General features: G+C 32.7%; 1 protein-coding gene across 30 annotated transcripts in view; it reads left to right on the forward strand.

The window, feature by feature from the left end:
* Positions 1–16,731, forward strand: part of shot (dystonin-like protein short stop) — a 187,497-nt gene that overhangs the window by 157,269 nt on the left and 13,497 nt on the right. For 19 of the 30 annotated variants that reach the window (XM_074132580.1, XM_074132584.1, XM_074132570.1 and 16 more), the window contains 28 exons: positions 14–146; positions 656–840; positions 928–1,113; positions 1,194–1,457; positions 1,589–1,783; positions 2,207–2,441; positions 2,524–2,774; positions 2,863–3,218; positions 3,929–4,205; positions 5,054–5,256; positions 5,345–5,523; positions 5,610–5,788; positions 5,872–6,095; positions 6,500–6,598; positions 6,680–6,964; positions 7,051–7,210; positions 7,595–7,783; positions 7,867–7,997; positions 8,073–8,235; positions 8,308–8,570; positions 9,797–9,853; positions 9,984–10,031; positions 11,347–11,421; positions 11,754–11,925; positions 12,036–12,153; positions 12,468–12,697; positions 12,804–12,921; positions 14,319–14,396. In XM_074132580.1, the coding sequence (XP_073988681.1) occupies positions 14–146; positions 656–840; positions 928–1,113; positions 1,194–1,457; positions 1,589–1,783; positions 2,207–2,441; positions 2,524–2,774; positions 2,863–3,218; positions 3,929–4,205; positions 5,054–5,256; positions 5,345–5,523; positions 5,610–5,788; positions 5,872–6,095; positions 6,500–6,598; positions 6,680–6,964; positions 7,051–7,210; positions 7,595–7,783; positions 7,867–7,997; positions 8,073–8,235; positions 8,308–8,570; positions 9,797–9,853; positions 9,984–10,031; positions 11,347–11,421; positions 11,754–11,925; positions 12,036–12,153; positions 12,468–12,697; positions 12,804–12,921; positions 14,319–14,396 (5,053 nt within the window). The remainder of the gene's footprint in view (positions 1–13; positions 147–655; positions 841–927; positions 1,114–1,193; positions 1,458–1,588; positions 1,784–2,206; positions 2,442–2,523; positions 2,775–2,862; positions 3,219–3,928; positions 4,206–5,053; positions 5,257–5,344; positions 5,524–5,609; positions 5,789–5,871; positions 6,096–6,499; positions 6,599–6,679; positions 6,965–7,050; positions 7,211–7,594; positions 7,784–7,866; positions 7,998–8,072; positions 8,236–8,307; positions 8,571–9,796; positions 9,854–9,983; positions 10,032–11,346; positions 11,422–11,753; positions 11,926–12,035; positions 12,154–12,467; positions 12,698–12,803; positions 12,922–14,318; positions 14,397–16,731) is intronic. The other 11 variants (XR_012459802.1, XM_074132602.1, XM_074132591.1 and 8 more) reach the window with 2 other exon arrangements.

Raw genomic sequence — 16,731 nt, forward strand, 5'->3', positions numbered from 1 at the left:
GTTTCTCTTCTAGGAAGCATTACCTTTGGTGCAACAATTCCACAACGCTCATTATCGTCTCGCTGATTGGATGCATGGTGCAGAAACAACTTTACAAAATGATCCTCGAGAGGACAGTATTCATACACTGGAAATGGACATTCAAGGTGAACCTATAGATCTACAGTAGTAGAAGTAGTAATATAAGTTTATTTAAATGAAAAAGATTTTTGAAACAGAACAAAATACTTTAAACGGCATGGTTTCTACCGTCTGCCGGAGTTTGAAACATGTATTATCTGCACAATTAAAAAAAAACAAAGTTGTGAGAAATAGATATATATAAATAGAAACAAATTTGAAAATTTGACATCACAAAATAAAAATAAAAAAATGAAAAATAAAATTAATAATAATAATACTTCATAAAATCAGAAGAGGGAAGAAACCCTCAAGAAGAATTAATAAAACAAAGTGCAGTGAACTGTCATTTTTAAAAAAGAACGAAGAAGGAGGGAGAGAACTTCTATTTCTCTTTAAAGAAGATTTCGATGTAGGAGTAGAAATATCAGAAACGGAACTCTGCTTAAAAAACATCAATTTTCTCTATTTAATTTTTTATTTATTTTATTTTTTTAAATTAACTTCAGATATTAACTAATATTATTATCTTTAGAATTCCGTCCTGTGCTGGAGAATGTTAACCAATTGGGCCCACAACTTTGTGCAATTGGTCCCGGTGAAGGTTCAGCAACTATTGAAGGGTTAGTCACTAGAGATAATAGGAGATTCGATGCAATTGCTGAACAAGTTCAGCGCAAGGCAGAAAGATTACATCTGTCCAAACAGAGATCTTTAGAGGTTATTTCCTTTATTGTTTTCTTCCTAAAAATAATCAAATTGTAATCAACCTCTTAATTAAATGTCTTCTTTCTTTTCTAAATATAGGTGTTGGGTGATGTTGATTCCCTCTTGGAATGGTTCCGAGAAGTTGAGGCACAACTACGGGAGGCAGAACCACCTTCAGCTGAACCAAATGTTATCAGATTACAACTGAAAGAGCACAAGGCTTTGAATGATGATATCGCTTCACAGAAAGGTAGAGTCAGAGATGTTTTGGACACAGCTAAAAAGGTATGCTTCTTCAAAATATGATTTTTACCCTCTAAAAATTTCATGTGGCTGGGAGTTACCGTTCATGTGTGTGTAAATAGGTATTGCGCGAGTCTCCTCAGTATGAAGACAATTCAGTAATGCGAGACAAAATGTCCGATCTTCGTGAAACAATGGACTCTGTATGGACGGCCAGTGGAGTACGCCTAGGTCTCCTGGAACAGGCGCTAGGACTTAGTTCGCATTTTGAAGAATCACATTGTGAGCTGGTGTCCTGGTTAGGAGAGACCGAACAACAAGTGCGATCTCTACCGCCACCGGCTTTGAGGCCTCAGGCTATTGCTCAGCAAGAAGACAGAACTGAGGTTTGTATTTTCTTTAACAGATAGATCCTTAATATCTTAGAACTTATTTTCATTGTATCTAAATTCAAAGTACGATATACCGTTAAGGTTATAAAATAGTTTTCCATTCCAATTTTTTGCTTTGTAATCAGATGTTACTGCAATCAATATCGGAACACAAGCCATTAGTTGATAAACTGAACAAAACTGGTGAAGCCTTGATTAAACTCGTTGCTTATGACGAAGGGGCTAAATTGCAAGAAATGTTGGACAGTGATAACTCTAGGTATGATTCACTGAGGGCGTCTCTTAAAGCAAGACAAGAAGCTTTGGAAAAGGCCATGCAAGTAAGTATTCCTAGCTATTTTGTGTTTTAACTTACCACACTTGAGTAAGAATATGTGCAAGTTTATAATCCAATTTTCAAAACTGTGTTCCATAATCTGTGAATGAATCTTCGAGAGTCTAAATTTCAAAAATTTGTTCGATAATCTATGAATCTAAGGAATCCTCGAGACCCAGGGTGACAATGCTATTAGGGTTACCTGTTATTTTTCTCGCCCTTGGCTGTTTAGACTGCAACGTGAGTACATAATTCGGAGGTTGGCGGTGATATAGATGAAAAACTCAATAATAGTGCATTAAAAATATATTCTAAAATTAAAAATATCACAATTTTCGTCTCCAAGATTTTTTAGATTTGCAATAAATCATTTAAATTAGTCGTAATGGAAAAGCAGTTATCGTAAAATTGATAATTATCTTTTCAGGAATCCAGTCAGTTCTCTGACAAGTTAGAAGGTATGTTAAGAGCATTGGGAAATACTGCCGACGAAGTAAATTCAGTTGAACCAGTCGCTGCACATCCACCAAAGATTCGTCAACAGATGAAGGAGAACCAAGCGTTTGTTGATGAGGTGGCCAAGAGAGAAGAGGCATTTGAAGCAGTGAAAAAAGCAGCTATAGATGTTATTGCTAAATCACCATCCGATCCTGCAGTCAGAGGTTGTTTTTACATCTAGAAATTAATTTTAGCTTAAAATTAAAATTCGGCAGTTTCAAGTGCTAATTTCATTGATTTTAACAGATGTTAAAAAGAAGTTGGACAAACTTCAGCAGTTGTGGACTGAAATCAATGATATTACGAAAACTAGAAATAAATCCTTATCAGAAGCTCTGGAGGTGGCCGCAAGGTTCTGGAGTCAACTGGAATCCGTTATGGGATCATTATCACAGATAGAGGCCAGTTTAGTTGCACAAGAACCTCCAGCTTTAAGGCCCGATGCTATTAAGAGGCAGGAAGAAGCCTTAGATGAAATTAAAACGGAAATAGATCAAGTAAGTTTCTTGTTTTTTTTTGTTTTGTTTTTAAGAATCATATTTGAATACATTTTATGAAAATACCGTAATAACATTTTAAATATAGACCAAACCAAGAGTAGATGAAGTTAGGAAAACTGGAGCCTCTTTGATGGCATTATGCGGTGAACCAGATAAACCAGAAGTAAGGAAACACATTGAAGATCTCGACACTGCGTGGGATACGGTTACATCTTTGTTTGCAAAGAGAGAAGAGAATTTGTTGCACGCCATGGACAGAGCTATGGAATTCCATGATTCTCTGAGAACGTTGAAAGAATTCTTAAGCGGTGCAGAACAGAAGTTTTCAAGCCTTGGACCTCTTGGTACTGAAATAGAAGTTGTGAAGAAACAGTTGGCAGAAATGAAAGAATTTAAAGCGGAAGTTGATCCAATGATGGTAAAGGTGGAAGCTTTAAATAGGTAAGAACTGCCAGTTTCATTTGAATAAGAGTTAATGTATGTTAAAATAGTGCTAAATTTGCCCAGAATTTATTTCTAGCAGTTACCATTTTGCCAGTTTGGTAACAGTTGAGCTGAAAATAAGTTATTCTCCTTATTTCCAGTAGTATCTTAGTACTGTTCCCGATTTAATATCTATGCGCCTTAAATTTTATTATAGAGAAGCGTTATTTATTATCCCAGAAATATTTTGGTACAATTTTATTGTTTATGAGATCTGAAAGTGCTATAAATTGAGTTTAATTTTTTTGCTTTCGCCTTTAAAAAGCGATTGTTTTTTCTACCGTTATATTTTTCGTTTTCAATTTACATTTAATTGCCCCATTTTTCTTTTTTATTTTATTTAAATACCTTAATGCAATTCTTATTTTGCAATCTTGTATGTTTTGCTTACGCCTTAAGGATCCTTTGGAGGTAATGTTGAGTCATTCGCAATTAGTTATTTTCTTGCACCGATTTCATTTTCATAATTTCCCTGCTTAAAAATATAAAAAAAAATATATGTTGTTTAATAAATTTGTTTTTATTTAGTTCTGTTATTAATTTTGACCTTGAAGTGTTTATATATGTGTATATATATATATATATATATATATATAGTTTTGTATTGGTATCGATTATTAATTATTACCTTTTAATGGAATTAGAATAATCCAATATTACTAATGCAGGCAAGCCGCAGAATTGACAGAACGCAGTTCAGTAGAACAGGCACAAGGTTTAAAAGATTCATTATCAGCCGTGAATACACGTTGGGATGAATTACACAGAGGTATTGCTGAACGTAATCGTCAATTGGAAAATGCGTTACTTCGTTTGGGACACTTCCAGCATGCTCTATCAGAATTATTGGCCTGGATTCAAGCAACCGAAGGAACTCTTGATTCGGAGATAGGAGAAATTGTATTAGACCCACGATTAATGCAAATACAATTGGCAAAATTAAAGGTAAAGTATTTTTTCTTTTTCTTTTTTTTTCTTTCTTTTTTTGGCATTGGCTTTCGCCATTCAGCCATTTTTTTTCTTAATTCTTTCCCTTACACTGCTGCGATCATGCAAATTTTCGATGTAGTTTTCCCCGCAAGTTCACGGTTTGCTGAGGTTTTTTGACTGGGCACGAAATTGAAATTAAATCGCAGGAGCCCTTTTAGCGAATCCTAACTTAATAATATGAAACCTAAGTTAACTGTCATTTTTCTTTTTAAAAACATTTTGTTTGAACAAAAATATACACATATTTTGAAAGCGTTTTCTTTTATTCAGAACAGTTTTTTTGAAATTGTTCAATCCAAACCACTGCTCGACCTAAACATCTGATAGGGAGAGCATTGGTATATGTGTGTACGTGTTGGTGAGAGGATTTCTGGCGCCAGAGAATTTATTGAAGCATAATCCATAATTTAATATTTCATACGTTTCTAAAACTATTACAACTTAAATACTAATTATAAATAAAACTAGTATCATAAATAAACTAAACAATAACTTAATAATAAACTAAATCTACTAAATAAACTAAACTTAACGTGCTTGTGTGTGTCCTATATGAAATATTGCGCTAGGGTTTGTTTGTGGGTCCGCTAAATCTAAGTATTTCAACACCTTTCTTGTAGGAATGTGAATTGTGAAACAGTATGTGTGTTGTTCGTTTGCTAACCTAGGATTTCTGGAGAGGCTCCAAGATCCCTCAAGAAGTATATTTATTACGATTCCCCCCTTTGAATTTATTATTCATTTTAATTGATTTATTGTTATTATTTATTAATCATATTATTTATTATTTTATTGTTAATCAGGTTTTGATGAATGATATGACTGCCCATCAGACTTCAGTAGATACTCTAAATGATGCCGGCCGACAGTTAATTGAAGCTGGTAGAGGTAATGCCTCTACTATACAGACAGACCTGGACAGTTTGAATAGACAGTGGACGAGAGTTTTGGAAAAAGCGGCCAATAAACAGGCAGATCTTGAACAAGCTCTGTCTGATGTACATAGGTAAATAAATAAATATAAGTAATTTTATATTTTTCTCGCTAAAAAATTCTTCTTCCTCACCAAGAGTGTATTTTATTTTTTGCGATAGATTTACTACGGAAATCCAGGATGCAGTATCTTGGTTAGGAGAAGTGGACGCTGTTATAGCTTCTTCTAAACCGGTTGGCGGACTGGCGGAGACTGCACAAGAACAACTGGATAGATTTATGGTAGTCTACGACGAACTAGAGTCTTCCAGGCCAAGAGTAGAAGGCATACTGTCTAGAGGTAAGTTTTAATCTTAATTTAACGATAAGATTGGCCTAAAAACTATTTGGTATATTTGAAAATCTAATAACTTCCTATAATTTTAGGCCATGAATATTTACGCAGATCGCCTGCAACATCAGGTTCTGATGCACCCAGCCATCTACAAACATCACTTAAAACGCTTAAAACTCGTTGGGATTCAGTTACAGCAAGAGCTAATGATAAAAAAATTAAATTGGAAATTGCTCTTAAAGAAGCTACTGAATTCCATGAAGCCCTACAAGTAAGTTGACAAGAGTAGCTCTGTGATTCTTTTACAGAGAGAAGGCTTTAATTTGTTCACTCTAACTTCAATTTTGTTTACAGTCATTTGTTAATTGGTTGACAAGTGCTGAGAAAACATTATCAAATTTAAAACCAGTATCAAGAGTACTTGAAACAATACTTGGTCAAATTGAAGAGCATAAAGCGTTCCAAAAAGAAGTTGGAGTACACAGAGAAACTATGATACAGTTGGATAAAAAAGGCACTCATTTGAAATATTTTAGTCAAAAACAAGATGTCATTCTTATTAAAAACTTACTAATCAGGTAATTTCTTTAAACATATTTTTAGTTAGTTCACTAGTCAGGGAATCTGTTAGATTTTCTCTTTTGAGATGCCCCTTTCAGCTCTCAAGACGAACGATTCAGGAAGGAAAATAGTGACTTCCTCGTAAAAACGGCACTTGGTCCTAGATAAGAGATTTTTTTTCATTAAAACTCTTTTTGAAAGTGATATTTCGAACAATGGCTGTTAAATGCTAAAGAAAACTTAAAAAAATACTTGGGCCCATCCCTTTTCTTTTTTTTGACGAACATCATAAGCAATCCCCCTTCCCAATTTTATATTAATGTCATTGATCCGGAAGCCAAAGTTTAAGTTTTAAAGATAAGAGTTCAGAAAAAAATAATAGGAAGATCATTAACGAACGTTATTGGTTTCTTTTCTTCAGTGTGCAGCACCGTTGGGAAAGAGTTGTAAGCAAAAGTGCAGAAAGGACTCGTGCATTGGATCATGGATACAAGGAAGCTAAAGATTTTCACGATTCTTGGTCAGTCAAACTTTTAAATTTATTATTTAAATGTTAATAATTTTAATAAATAACTTCAGCAACCCACCAATCATTTTATAGGTCGGCTCTCACTACTTGGTTGCAAGAAACTGACAAGAAATTGGATGAAATATCAGCGGAAATAAATAGTGCTGCCAATGATCCACAAAAACTAAAACAACGTCTGGCTAAACATCGTGAAACTCAAAAAGCAATAGCAGCCAAACAACCCACTTACGATGCGACCGTTCGTGCTGGAAAACAGTTGCGTGAAAGATCGCCGAAACAGGACGAACCACATCTTAAGGCCATGATAACACAGTTGAAGGAATTGTGGATCACGGTGTGTAACAAAGCTGTAGATAGGTGAGCTTATTTTTCGTATTCAAGTATTTTAGGGATTTCTATAACTTATCTTTTAAGAAAACGTAATCATTCTTTTTTTTTAATAGGCAAAGAAAATTGGAAGAAGCTTTACTGTACTGCGGACAAGTCAAAGACGCGCTGGACGCTCTTCTCGACTGGCTACGTAAAGTACATAAAGAGTTGGCTGAAGATGGTCCTGTGCACGGCGATTTGGATACCGTCCAGGCCCTTATAGAGCAGCATAAAGTAAGTTGCTCATTTTAGAAATATTGGGTATAAATTATCTAATATTATATTGAATCTTAACAAGGCTTAATTCTATAGTACTTAAGGCCTATAAACAAACTAATTTTAGGGGTACTTGTGTTATCCGAAACACATGAGATTTGCATATTCAGTATTTTTTCAAGATATTTACTAAAGGCGTCACAATAAAAAGCTACATAAACAGTCAAATATGTATTTATTTTATTCACTTTTTACAAAAGTGAACTATATTTTTCTTCTACTATAATTTTAAACATAGATGTTTATGCGAGTATTTTCCTCTTTAGCCGCAGGGCAGTTTTTCAATACGATGTATTCAGCCCCCCTAACACTGATACTATTATTCTCCAATTTTTTTGTTAGGCACTTGAACAAGAACTACAAAACAGGCATCCTCAGGTAGAATCTGTAGAAAAATCTGGTCATGAATTAGCCTCGAAATCAGATGGTCATAACATGTCTGATCAGGTATCAGAGATGACTGACCTCTGGAGAAAAACAAATTCTTTGGCACAAAAAAGAGGCGTAAAATTACAAGAAGCTCTAAAACAGGTAAGTTTTCTTATTATTTTAAACCATTTTTTCCAAAGTCATGTTTGAATTTAAACAGAAGTTATAAACTTCAATTTGTTTAGGCTGAAGAATTGCATAAATCCGTCCACATGTTGTTAGAATGGTTATCTGATGCAGAAATGAGGTTGCGTTTTGTTGACAATCTTCCAGACGATGAGACTGATACTAGGATACAAATCAGTGAACATGAAAAGTTAGCCTCATTTTTGTTTTGTGTTTTCTGCTTAAAATAGGTTGGATTTTGTATAAATTGCTAATATTGTTATAGATTTATGCGTGAAATGAGAGACAAAGAACGGGAGAAAGATAGTACAGTACGTTTAGCTGAAGAGATTCTTGCGAAAGCACATCCTGACGGAGGCGCTGTAGTGAAACATTGGATTACAATTATACAGTCAAGATGGGAAGAAGTTACCTCATGGGCGAAACAAGTAAGTATTGATTAAACTTCTAAATGTTTCCGTATTCAGAATATTAAACTACTTTCATGGTTTACTGAATAGCGAGAAGAACGTTTACGGGCACATTTACGAGCTTTACAAGAAATGGACACACTGTTGGAGGAACTACTGTCTTGGTTGGGCAATAATGAAGGAACTTTAATCGCGTTAGAACATCAAGAACTTCCAAACAGTATACCACCCACTGAAGTGCTCATCACTGAACATCAAGAGTTTATGGAAAGTATGGCGAAAAGAACAACAGAAGTGGATACCGTTATCAAGGCGAAACAGATAAAAGAAAGAAAAGTTTCGAAAAAGACAAGGTATTTCTTTTTATTATTGATAAAACTTTTTGCTGAACTGGATTGGTTATTTCTACTAGAAGAGGACGTATTTGCGGATATCTTAATTGTTCATATTGGTTGAAGCACTTGTTTTACAAAATGGATTCTTCAGAGGTACTTCATAATTCCCCTAGATCTATGCTAGTTATTTGTGGTAGAACGATTGTCTCCGTAGGATTTATTTGACTTGGAACTTTATTATTCTTATTTTATTTTTTTGTTAAAAAAATATTTTTTAACCAAGTTACTCATTCAATTGGAGAAAGTGGTTTCATCGCCTTTGTTTAAAATTTTAACTTCTCTTATCGAGAGGTTTAATCAGATGAGTTCGCTCACACGACTTTTACTACTGTTTACTTATTTGAAATTTAATATATAACTAAAAACGTTAGCTTCAATAGTTTACGATTACACGTTTATATGCTGAACTGAAATAATACTGCTGATCTATGACGTCACAGCACCCCAGAACTTCTTAAAAAGTCAAGTTCTCCGAAATAAATGAATAATATTTATTATTATAATTTCAAAAAACTCAATAACTTCTGTTACTCACAGTTCCCGTGCAGTAATATTTTTCCGAATCGGAATTTCTTTAAGACATTTGATATGCTTAAATATGATGAAAATATTTGAACCGTAAAATTTTTAGTTATAAAGAGATTTTGTTCGTTCAAACGAAAACGTTTCTTTCTAACGATTCTCCACATCATAAAGTTATTAAAACTTTGAAACTGTGATTTTCGTAAGACTGGTGACACATTTTTTTTTTTACTCGTTTTTGGAAATCAGAGAACTAGATATGGAGAATTTTACAAGATCGCAAATACTTCCTCTTCATAGGAATACAACAACAAATTTATATCGTAAGCATTATTACCTTCACACCGTCATTTAAATATTAGTGGCCCGATCTTGAAAACCATTGTGTAAGTCTCATTTAAATATTATTTTTGGGAATTGTTTCTCCTAATGCGGAGTTGTAATGAAAGTGGTTAGGGTCAAAGATCGTTAGTTTTAAAAAAATTAAGAGTATTTATTTTTAATCGCTTTAAAAATCAAGTGAGTCATATTTAACCGAAATGTTTTTGCTCTATTTTAATCTTTATCATTTTAGTTATTAAAACATTCTTGGGTATATAAAATAACACTACAAAATCCTAATACTAAATGATGTCCTAATATTTATATTTTTGTTCATGCAGCAAAGAAGAAACACGTACCAGTACGCAAGAGCTTAGTGATCTGAGCCGCCGTCAAAGGTAGTATATTGATCACTTTTTTATAATAAAGTAGCACGATAAAATAACTGCAGTTTTTAGTGTTCTTTTATGTTGGTTTGTTTTTTGTTTTTTTTTTTGCGCATTTTTGAGATGAAATTTTATTTTTAAGCTTGAAATCATCCCGCGAGCATCTTGGTACTTTGGATAGGAAGGGAAGGTATGTTTTGTTGGTTTTCTTAAATAGAATGTTATTTATTTTAATAAAGTTTTTTACAAATGTGGTATTTAAGTATATTTATTTGAAGTTATTGGGTTTATCATATTTGATTTCTTGTTGGTTAGTGACTAAATTGAGCACAATTGCAGTTTTATTATTCCTTCGAAAGCGTAAATTTATTGCTGTTTGAGTTGTTTATTTTATGTATGAATGTTTGAATAAAATGATTGCTTTACATTAAATATTTGCTAGAAAAAGTTAAGAACGCTCTAGGTCAATTGAATCTCTTTCGGTCTTAGCTACCAAGTTTCATTCCAAATGGTCCGCAAAACTGGAAAAAGTAAATAGTATTTCAAAAATTTCAATTTTTTGTTTATGAAATTTAAAGCACTTCAACATCGGAGTTATTATTATTTTATTCAGTTGCCATTGGTCCATCCAAGTTGCCTTCAATTAATTTCGTTCTATACACCATTAATAAATTGTTTGTCAAAGCGAAATAAAAATGTAAAAGTAGGAAAGCGAAGGAAAAGAGTATGTACTCAGCAGCATGTAGTATGCGAGAATGCTCTAATTGGTGATAATTTGCAAATCTACGGGCGCAGTGTCTAAATCATGTATTGAACATAAGAAAAGGTCATACTACAACCCTCCTCTCTTTTCATGCTCAAGCAACATTACTTGTCCTACCCATCTCAACTTTAGTAGTTGTTAACATATAAAGAAGCCACAATATAGGGGTTTCAATGGCCAGTCAATAAAATATTTAAGCTGAATTTGAAACTATACTAGTTTGACGTTTCATTGAATGTGGTTATCCAATTTCTGGATTCATCGACCCTTTGGATTTCACTAGAGAACTTGGCAACTACTATGGTTAGAGAAATGTATACATTCATCTTTTATTCTCACATTTACTTGTAAAGTTGACTAATTAAATGTATACCACGAACAAGCTTTTCATAATACCGAGAAAATTCCTGGAACTATCACTTGGGGGAATGCCGGGGAATGCATGTTGTGGCGATCAGGGACTTGGAATGTTGTATATACAACCGTATTATTTTTTAAAATCTTCAATATCACAATATTTTTACAAATTCTTTTCCGAGTTTTCTATTACAGTTTTCAAAAAGCATTTCCCCAGAAAACAAATATTCTATGTACAGATACCTTTATAACATTAATATCCGACAGTAACTAAGGGATAGATCTATATTTCGAATTTATATAAGTAGTGGTTGAGATTTTTTGTTTTTTGTTTTTGTTAAAAAAAAGAAGTATGCTGCATGTGTTGTCTTTTGTCCTTCTTTAGCCGTACATCTCCTGGCAGGGATGTTGGAGACCTAGGATTACCGCACATAGGACCCAAGTTTCCTGCCAAAGGAAGGTAATGTCGCTTGTATTGGTATAAAAATATAAATTTTGTTTCTAGAACAGGGATTTTAAATTTTAATTTTTAGGATTTTAAAATTATTACAACGTAACATTTATATGTTATTAGAAGAGATGCATGCAATTTTATTTTATTTTTTTTCCATGGTCATACTGTACATAATAAACTTGGGCTGTTTAGGGTAAAGTTTTTTATAGACTACTCAAGATAATTTTAGAAAATCATCAATTATATTCACAGTATAACATATATGCAATAATTTTAATATATGAAACTTTATTTCCGCCTAGCAAAAAAGGTTCTAAGATTTGATTATTGCTTTACAGTAAAATACCGGAACCACAGTTTAAATGCGCTCGTTCTCGTCTCTTATACGATCGTTGGAGATCTGTATGGCTGATGTCATGGGAACGCCAAAGAAGGTTACGCGATCATCTCAATCATTTGGCCGAACTAGAAAGATTGGCCAACTTTTCTTGGGATGAATGGAGAAAGAGGGTTTGTTTTCAACACTTGATCAATAATTTCTTACAATTCCGAATTAAGAAGAGGAAATTTACAGAAATTAAAAAAAACTACTTTTACTAATTATTCTTAATTATTTTTAGTTCTTAAAGTTCATGAACCACAAAAAGTCACGATTAACGGATTTATTCAGAAAAATGGATAAGAATAATGATGGTTTGATTCCAAGGGATGATTTCATTGAAGGTGTAATTAAAACTAGTAAGTATCGTATTGAATAAATGAATGATTATTTAGTATGATCTTTACTTTTTCTCCTTTCCTTCCCACTTCCGCTAATTCAAAATCTCCTAACTTCTCTCTTTCTAAAGCTTGTTTTAATTTGCATTATTTATTCTGAGATGTTTAATGTTCTTGTTTTTAATTTCTCCAATTTTATTGTATTTTTTAAACTTCTAGTAATTTAATTTTTTATTTTGATTTTGATGAATTAGTTTTACTAATAAACTTTTCGGAGTGGAAGAGATATGTATGATTTGCAATTATATTGAAAAATTCTATCTGTTCTTCTTTAGAATTCGATACATCAAGGTTAGAGATGGGTGCTGTGGCCGATATGTTCGATCATAATTCAGAAGGTTATATAGATTGGAAGGAATTTATTGCCGCATTGAGGCCAGATTGGGAAGAAAGAAAACCTGTCACAGAAGCAGAAAAGATCCACGATGAGGTGAAACGGTTGGTGATGCTTTGTACTTGCCGACAGAAATTCCGAGTCTTCCAAGTTGGAGAAGGAAAATATAGGGTAATTTTTTAATTATTAGAATGCCACTGTGCCTGTTAATTTTGTTTATTTTAGGAGCGTTTTAATTTCATTTGTGAATTTTAATTCTTTTCTGTATTGTTGACAGTTTGGAGATTCGCAGAAACTACGCTTGGTAAGGATACTTCGTTCCACTGTTATGGTACGAGTAGGTGGTGGTTGGGTGGCTCTGGAAGAATTCTTGATCAAAAATGATCCATGTAGAGGTATGTCTACAAAACTTATCTATTCAATATTTTGTTTTGCTCTGCAATAAATATTAAAACATTTACATAGAAATATATTGCTTCTAATAAGTAATATTTACTTTCAAAGAACTATAATATTGTGAAATTTTTCGAGTACCAAGTGACGGATTTAAACTTTAAATGATTTATAAACACATCCTTAAATCTAGTTTTAGTTCTTAGGCACCTAAGATTAATATTTAATAATTGAATTGATGTATTTAACTCGCAAAACTTTCTTGTTTCGGGCTTCACTTCCTCCCATAATTTAAAAAATGGCTGACTTTCGACTAATTATTTATTAATGAATACTTTGAAATGAGAAATAAATAATTCTTAATTTTTCATTAGTATATTTGAGTGTAGTGTCATTTTTACAAATATTTTAACTGATTTACGAATGAACATTTTTGTTCACCCTACGTTTTTTCGAAGGCAATTTCGGCCAAATGAAGTCGTGTCGGCCAAGTAGTTAAGATAAGAGACAACCTATGCTAGAGGCAAAGTCTTGTTGCATTCGTAATTAGTTTGATTGAACTGATGTCACTGCGCTGTGAACATATCACAATTTCTATTTGGAGCAATTGCGATTTGCTTTGAACATTGTGTGAAAGGTCTGCTTTCAGATCAGTGCCCCTGGCAGCTCTTGGGCAAGCCTTCCAGTTATACTGTTCTCAATAATAGCTTCAGGTTTTTATGTAAATCAGTTGATACAACAGTTACTTTGCTTTTCCTATTGAGGCTGTTTCTAATTCCCCCTTTACTTCATTTTTACCCTATTAATGTCGGCCACCTTATAAATCAATGAAGTAAACTTTACCGAACAATTTTTGCACTTAATACGTTTACAAATTATTAAGAGCATTATATTATTAAAAATGACCAGTTCTAAAAATATACCTAGTGATCGCCTGAGGAAATCATAGCGCCATTAGAACTTTAATTATACTTCGCTGTGGGCAATAGCTGTTTCAATTTATTTTTCTGAAGTGATTAATTCAAATATATAAAAAACATGTTGGAAGCAATATATTCATTATTATGACTTAATTGATTAGACAGTATAAAAACATCCTTTTTTCAATATCCTATCTAAAAGAAATTCTGTAAAAGTACATTTTTTTTCAGTTTTCCTTTTTATTTTTAAATTTTTTCTTCTTCATCGTCCAAAACATCCATAAATTACGAAATTAAATAACCTAACCATCCCTACTTTTTTTAAAATAATGATGATCCGAAAATCCGTTTTTACAGAAAAACAAAAAAATCGACTTACATTTGATTTTGAAAAACAAAAAACTTTCTATCTCTAACCGTCCACCCCACCCGTTTTTTCTTTTAATTTTTTTATTGCGCACGCTCGCTTCGGCGATCAGTGGAAATGCTACCGATTCCGAATCCATTCGTCCCAGAAGAGCACGAGGCCTGGTGCCCACTGGCTAGAAAACGTTCCAGTAAGTTATTAATTAAAAAAACAAAGGAAAATACAACAAAAAAATCAGGAGCATTTAAAAAAATTAATTGATGAAAAGTTCATAGGAAAATCAAAAACAGAAGTTGGTGTCATTGAAGTTGAATGGTCTTACCTCTCTCTATTTTTTTGTTCATTTCCTCTTCTCTACTTAATTGTTGATTGAGGTGTATTCTTTATTCTTATTTTACTCATAATATCCTTTCATGCATATTATTCTTTTTTTGTCACCCACCTGTCAGAAGATATAAAATAATACACAATAAAATGTATACATGTATATTATTGGTATCTTGTTCACCATTCAACCTCAGATATACATCACTCTCTTACGTAGCACCAAAATTTTTATTTACTCAATGTTCATATTACATATGTGCCCGCAAATGGTTATTTTCAGAAAATAGTTTTTATCTAGACAGATATTTCCTGGTAAGGCGGATAGCTTTATTTCTCCGCTCTATAGAAATGAGAAACTCCATGTCTGATGGAGTTGTTAGACGAGTAGCTTTTAGTTTGAGCTTTTATTATTGGTGTATTCATCTGATAATGCGTATGTTTCAGTGTTCAGATGTAATTTCACAAATATTCGATGGTAGCAGTAAAGTAAAGATGCTATTTTTGTTCCATTTTTAATTTTTGGTTTTCACCCACGTACAAACACCGACCCTTAAAGGATATCTTTTAGGTAGTGGGCTTTTTAAATTTCCCTTTATTTTATCTACAATACATGCCACTTTGGAAATTAGGGATAGACTAGCACGATGAAACCCATGACTGAAATTTCGGAGACCTGGATCGTTTCATAGGATGCACGAAGGCGCCAATCAGGCACTGGGTTGTGCAAAAACAAAATCTATTGCTTTTGACAATGGACGTAAACAACTATAACTCGGTCGAGTATTATTGCGATACGCGGTTAGCCAGTTTTGCTAGCTGTTATTCTGCGTGCCTACAATACTGCGACCAACAATTTGTTATTTCACAATACTCTATAAAGCAGGTTACGGTTACAAGAACTAAAAAACTGCACTTTTTGACGACAGTGTAAAGTTTCAGCGTCGCTTATGGCGTCGTCGAAATTAAATTGAAGACGAGTGGAGGACGCTCCTGTGTATCCTCTGCATAAATAATAAGCATTGAATGAAATTATGAGGTTGTTATCTTTTACATTCTTGTACTCCTGTTAACCAAGTCTTTTTCATGCAGTTTTTGTCCTACGGGACAGACTTAATATGCTATAAATTCCTAATTTATTGTACAATTTAATTCCAGATTTTTTTATTATGTTTTTCTTTCTTAATTTAACTATTTTTAATCTTATCGTGGTTCTTGTTAATATTTTTAATTCTACCTATTAATTAATTAAAAAATAATATAATAGTTGACTACATATTATAAATTATAATCTCAATTAAAAACAGAATAGACACAAATAATAAAACAACTAATAAGACTTTATTAGCCAAACCCAATAAAGATGGCATGACATCAGCATAGATCGCTTTTGCAATCACCTGATTATAACCAGAACAGAGTATAAACTCCAAACATATGACTGACTCATGACACTCTATTTGATACATTCCGTGCCCACCACGTTTGTTAATGAGAATGCTTATACAAGATCAACTTCTTGAACTTCTTTGATGACCTTCGGCAGTGGATAATTAAGTACTAATACAAAAAAGGAGCTATTCGCCTAAACTGATGATTAAACATAAAAACTGAATTTTGAAATTTTTCCTAAGGAATATTCTAAGGAAAAGCTGGAGATAGCAAAGTAAATAGGCTGTTTCTTAACTGCTGCCTGGGCAATACTTTTCTTTTTATTTTCTAAAATAACCATTTGCGATCCGGTAGATATATATTTTTTTCTCATAATCATTTCTGTTTCACTTTAGTCATGGAACTTCAACAGAGAATAAGCATGGCTTGCAAAATCTACTTTTATTTCATTTTTCTGTCTTTCAGTGTTAATTTTGTTTAGTTTAATTTTTATTTGTTTAGGAATTGTAGAAAAGAAAAACGAGAGAGAAATTACGGATTTTCGGACTATCCTATTTATTTTGTTTTCGTTTTTTAATTTCCCCCACTTTTTTTTTGAAAATCCTTTATTTCCTTTATTACACCCCTTTATATTGTTTAATTATAATTATTCTTTATTTGTTTATGATTTTTTCCCAAACAATTTATTCCCTAAGATTTTATTTTATTTCTTTTGAATTCAACAATCAAAAAGAAAAAGGACTGGACTGACATTTTTATTTATTCATTTTGTCGTTTTTAGCATGAATTTTTTTTTGCTTTATATTTAG

The sequence above is a fragment of the Rhodnius prolixus genome, unplaced genomic scaffold, assembly GCF_049639745.1.
Source record: "Rhodnius prolixus isolate KJV_2025 unplaced genomic scaffold, Rpr scaffold_4, whole genome shotgun sequence".
Classification (NCBI taxonomy): Eukaryota; Metazoa; Arthropoda; class Insecta; order Hemiptera; family Reduviidae; genus Rhodnius; species Rhodnius prolixus.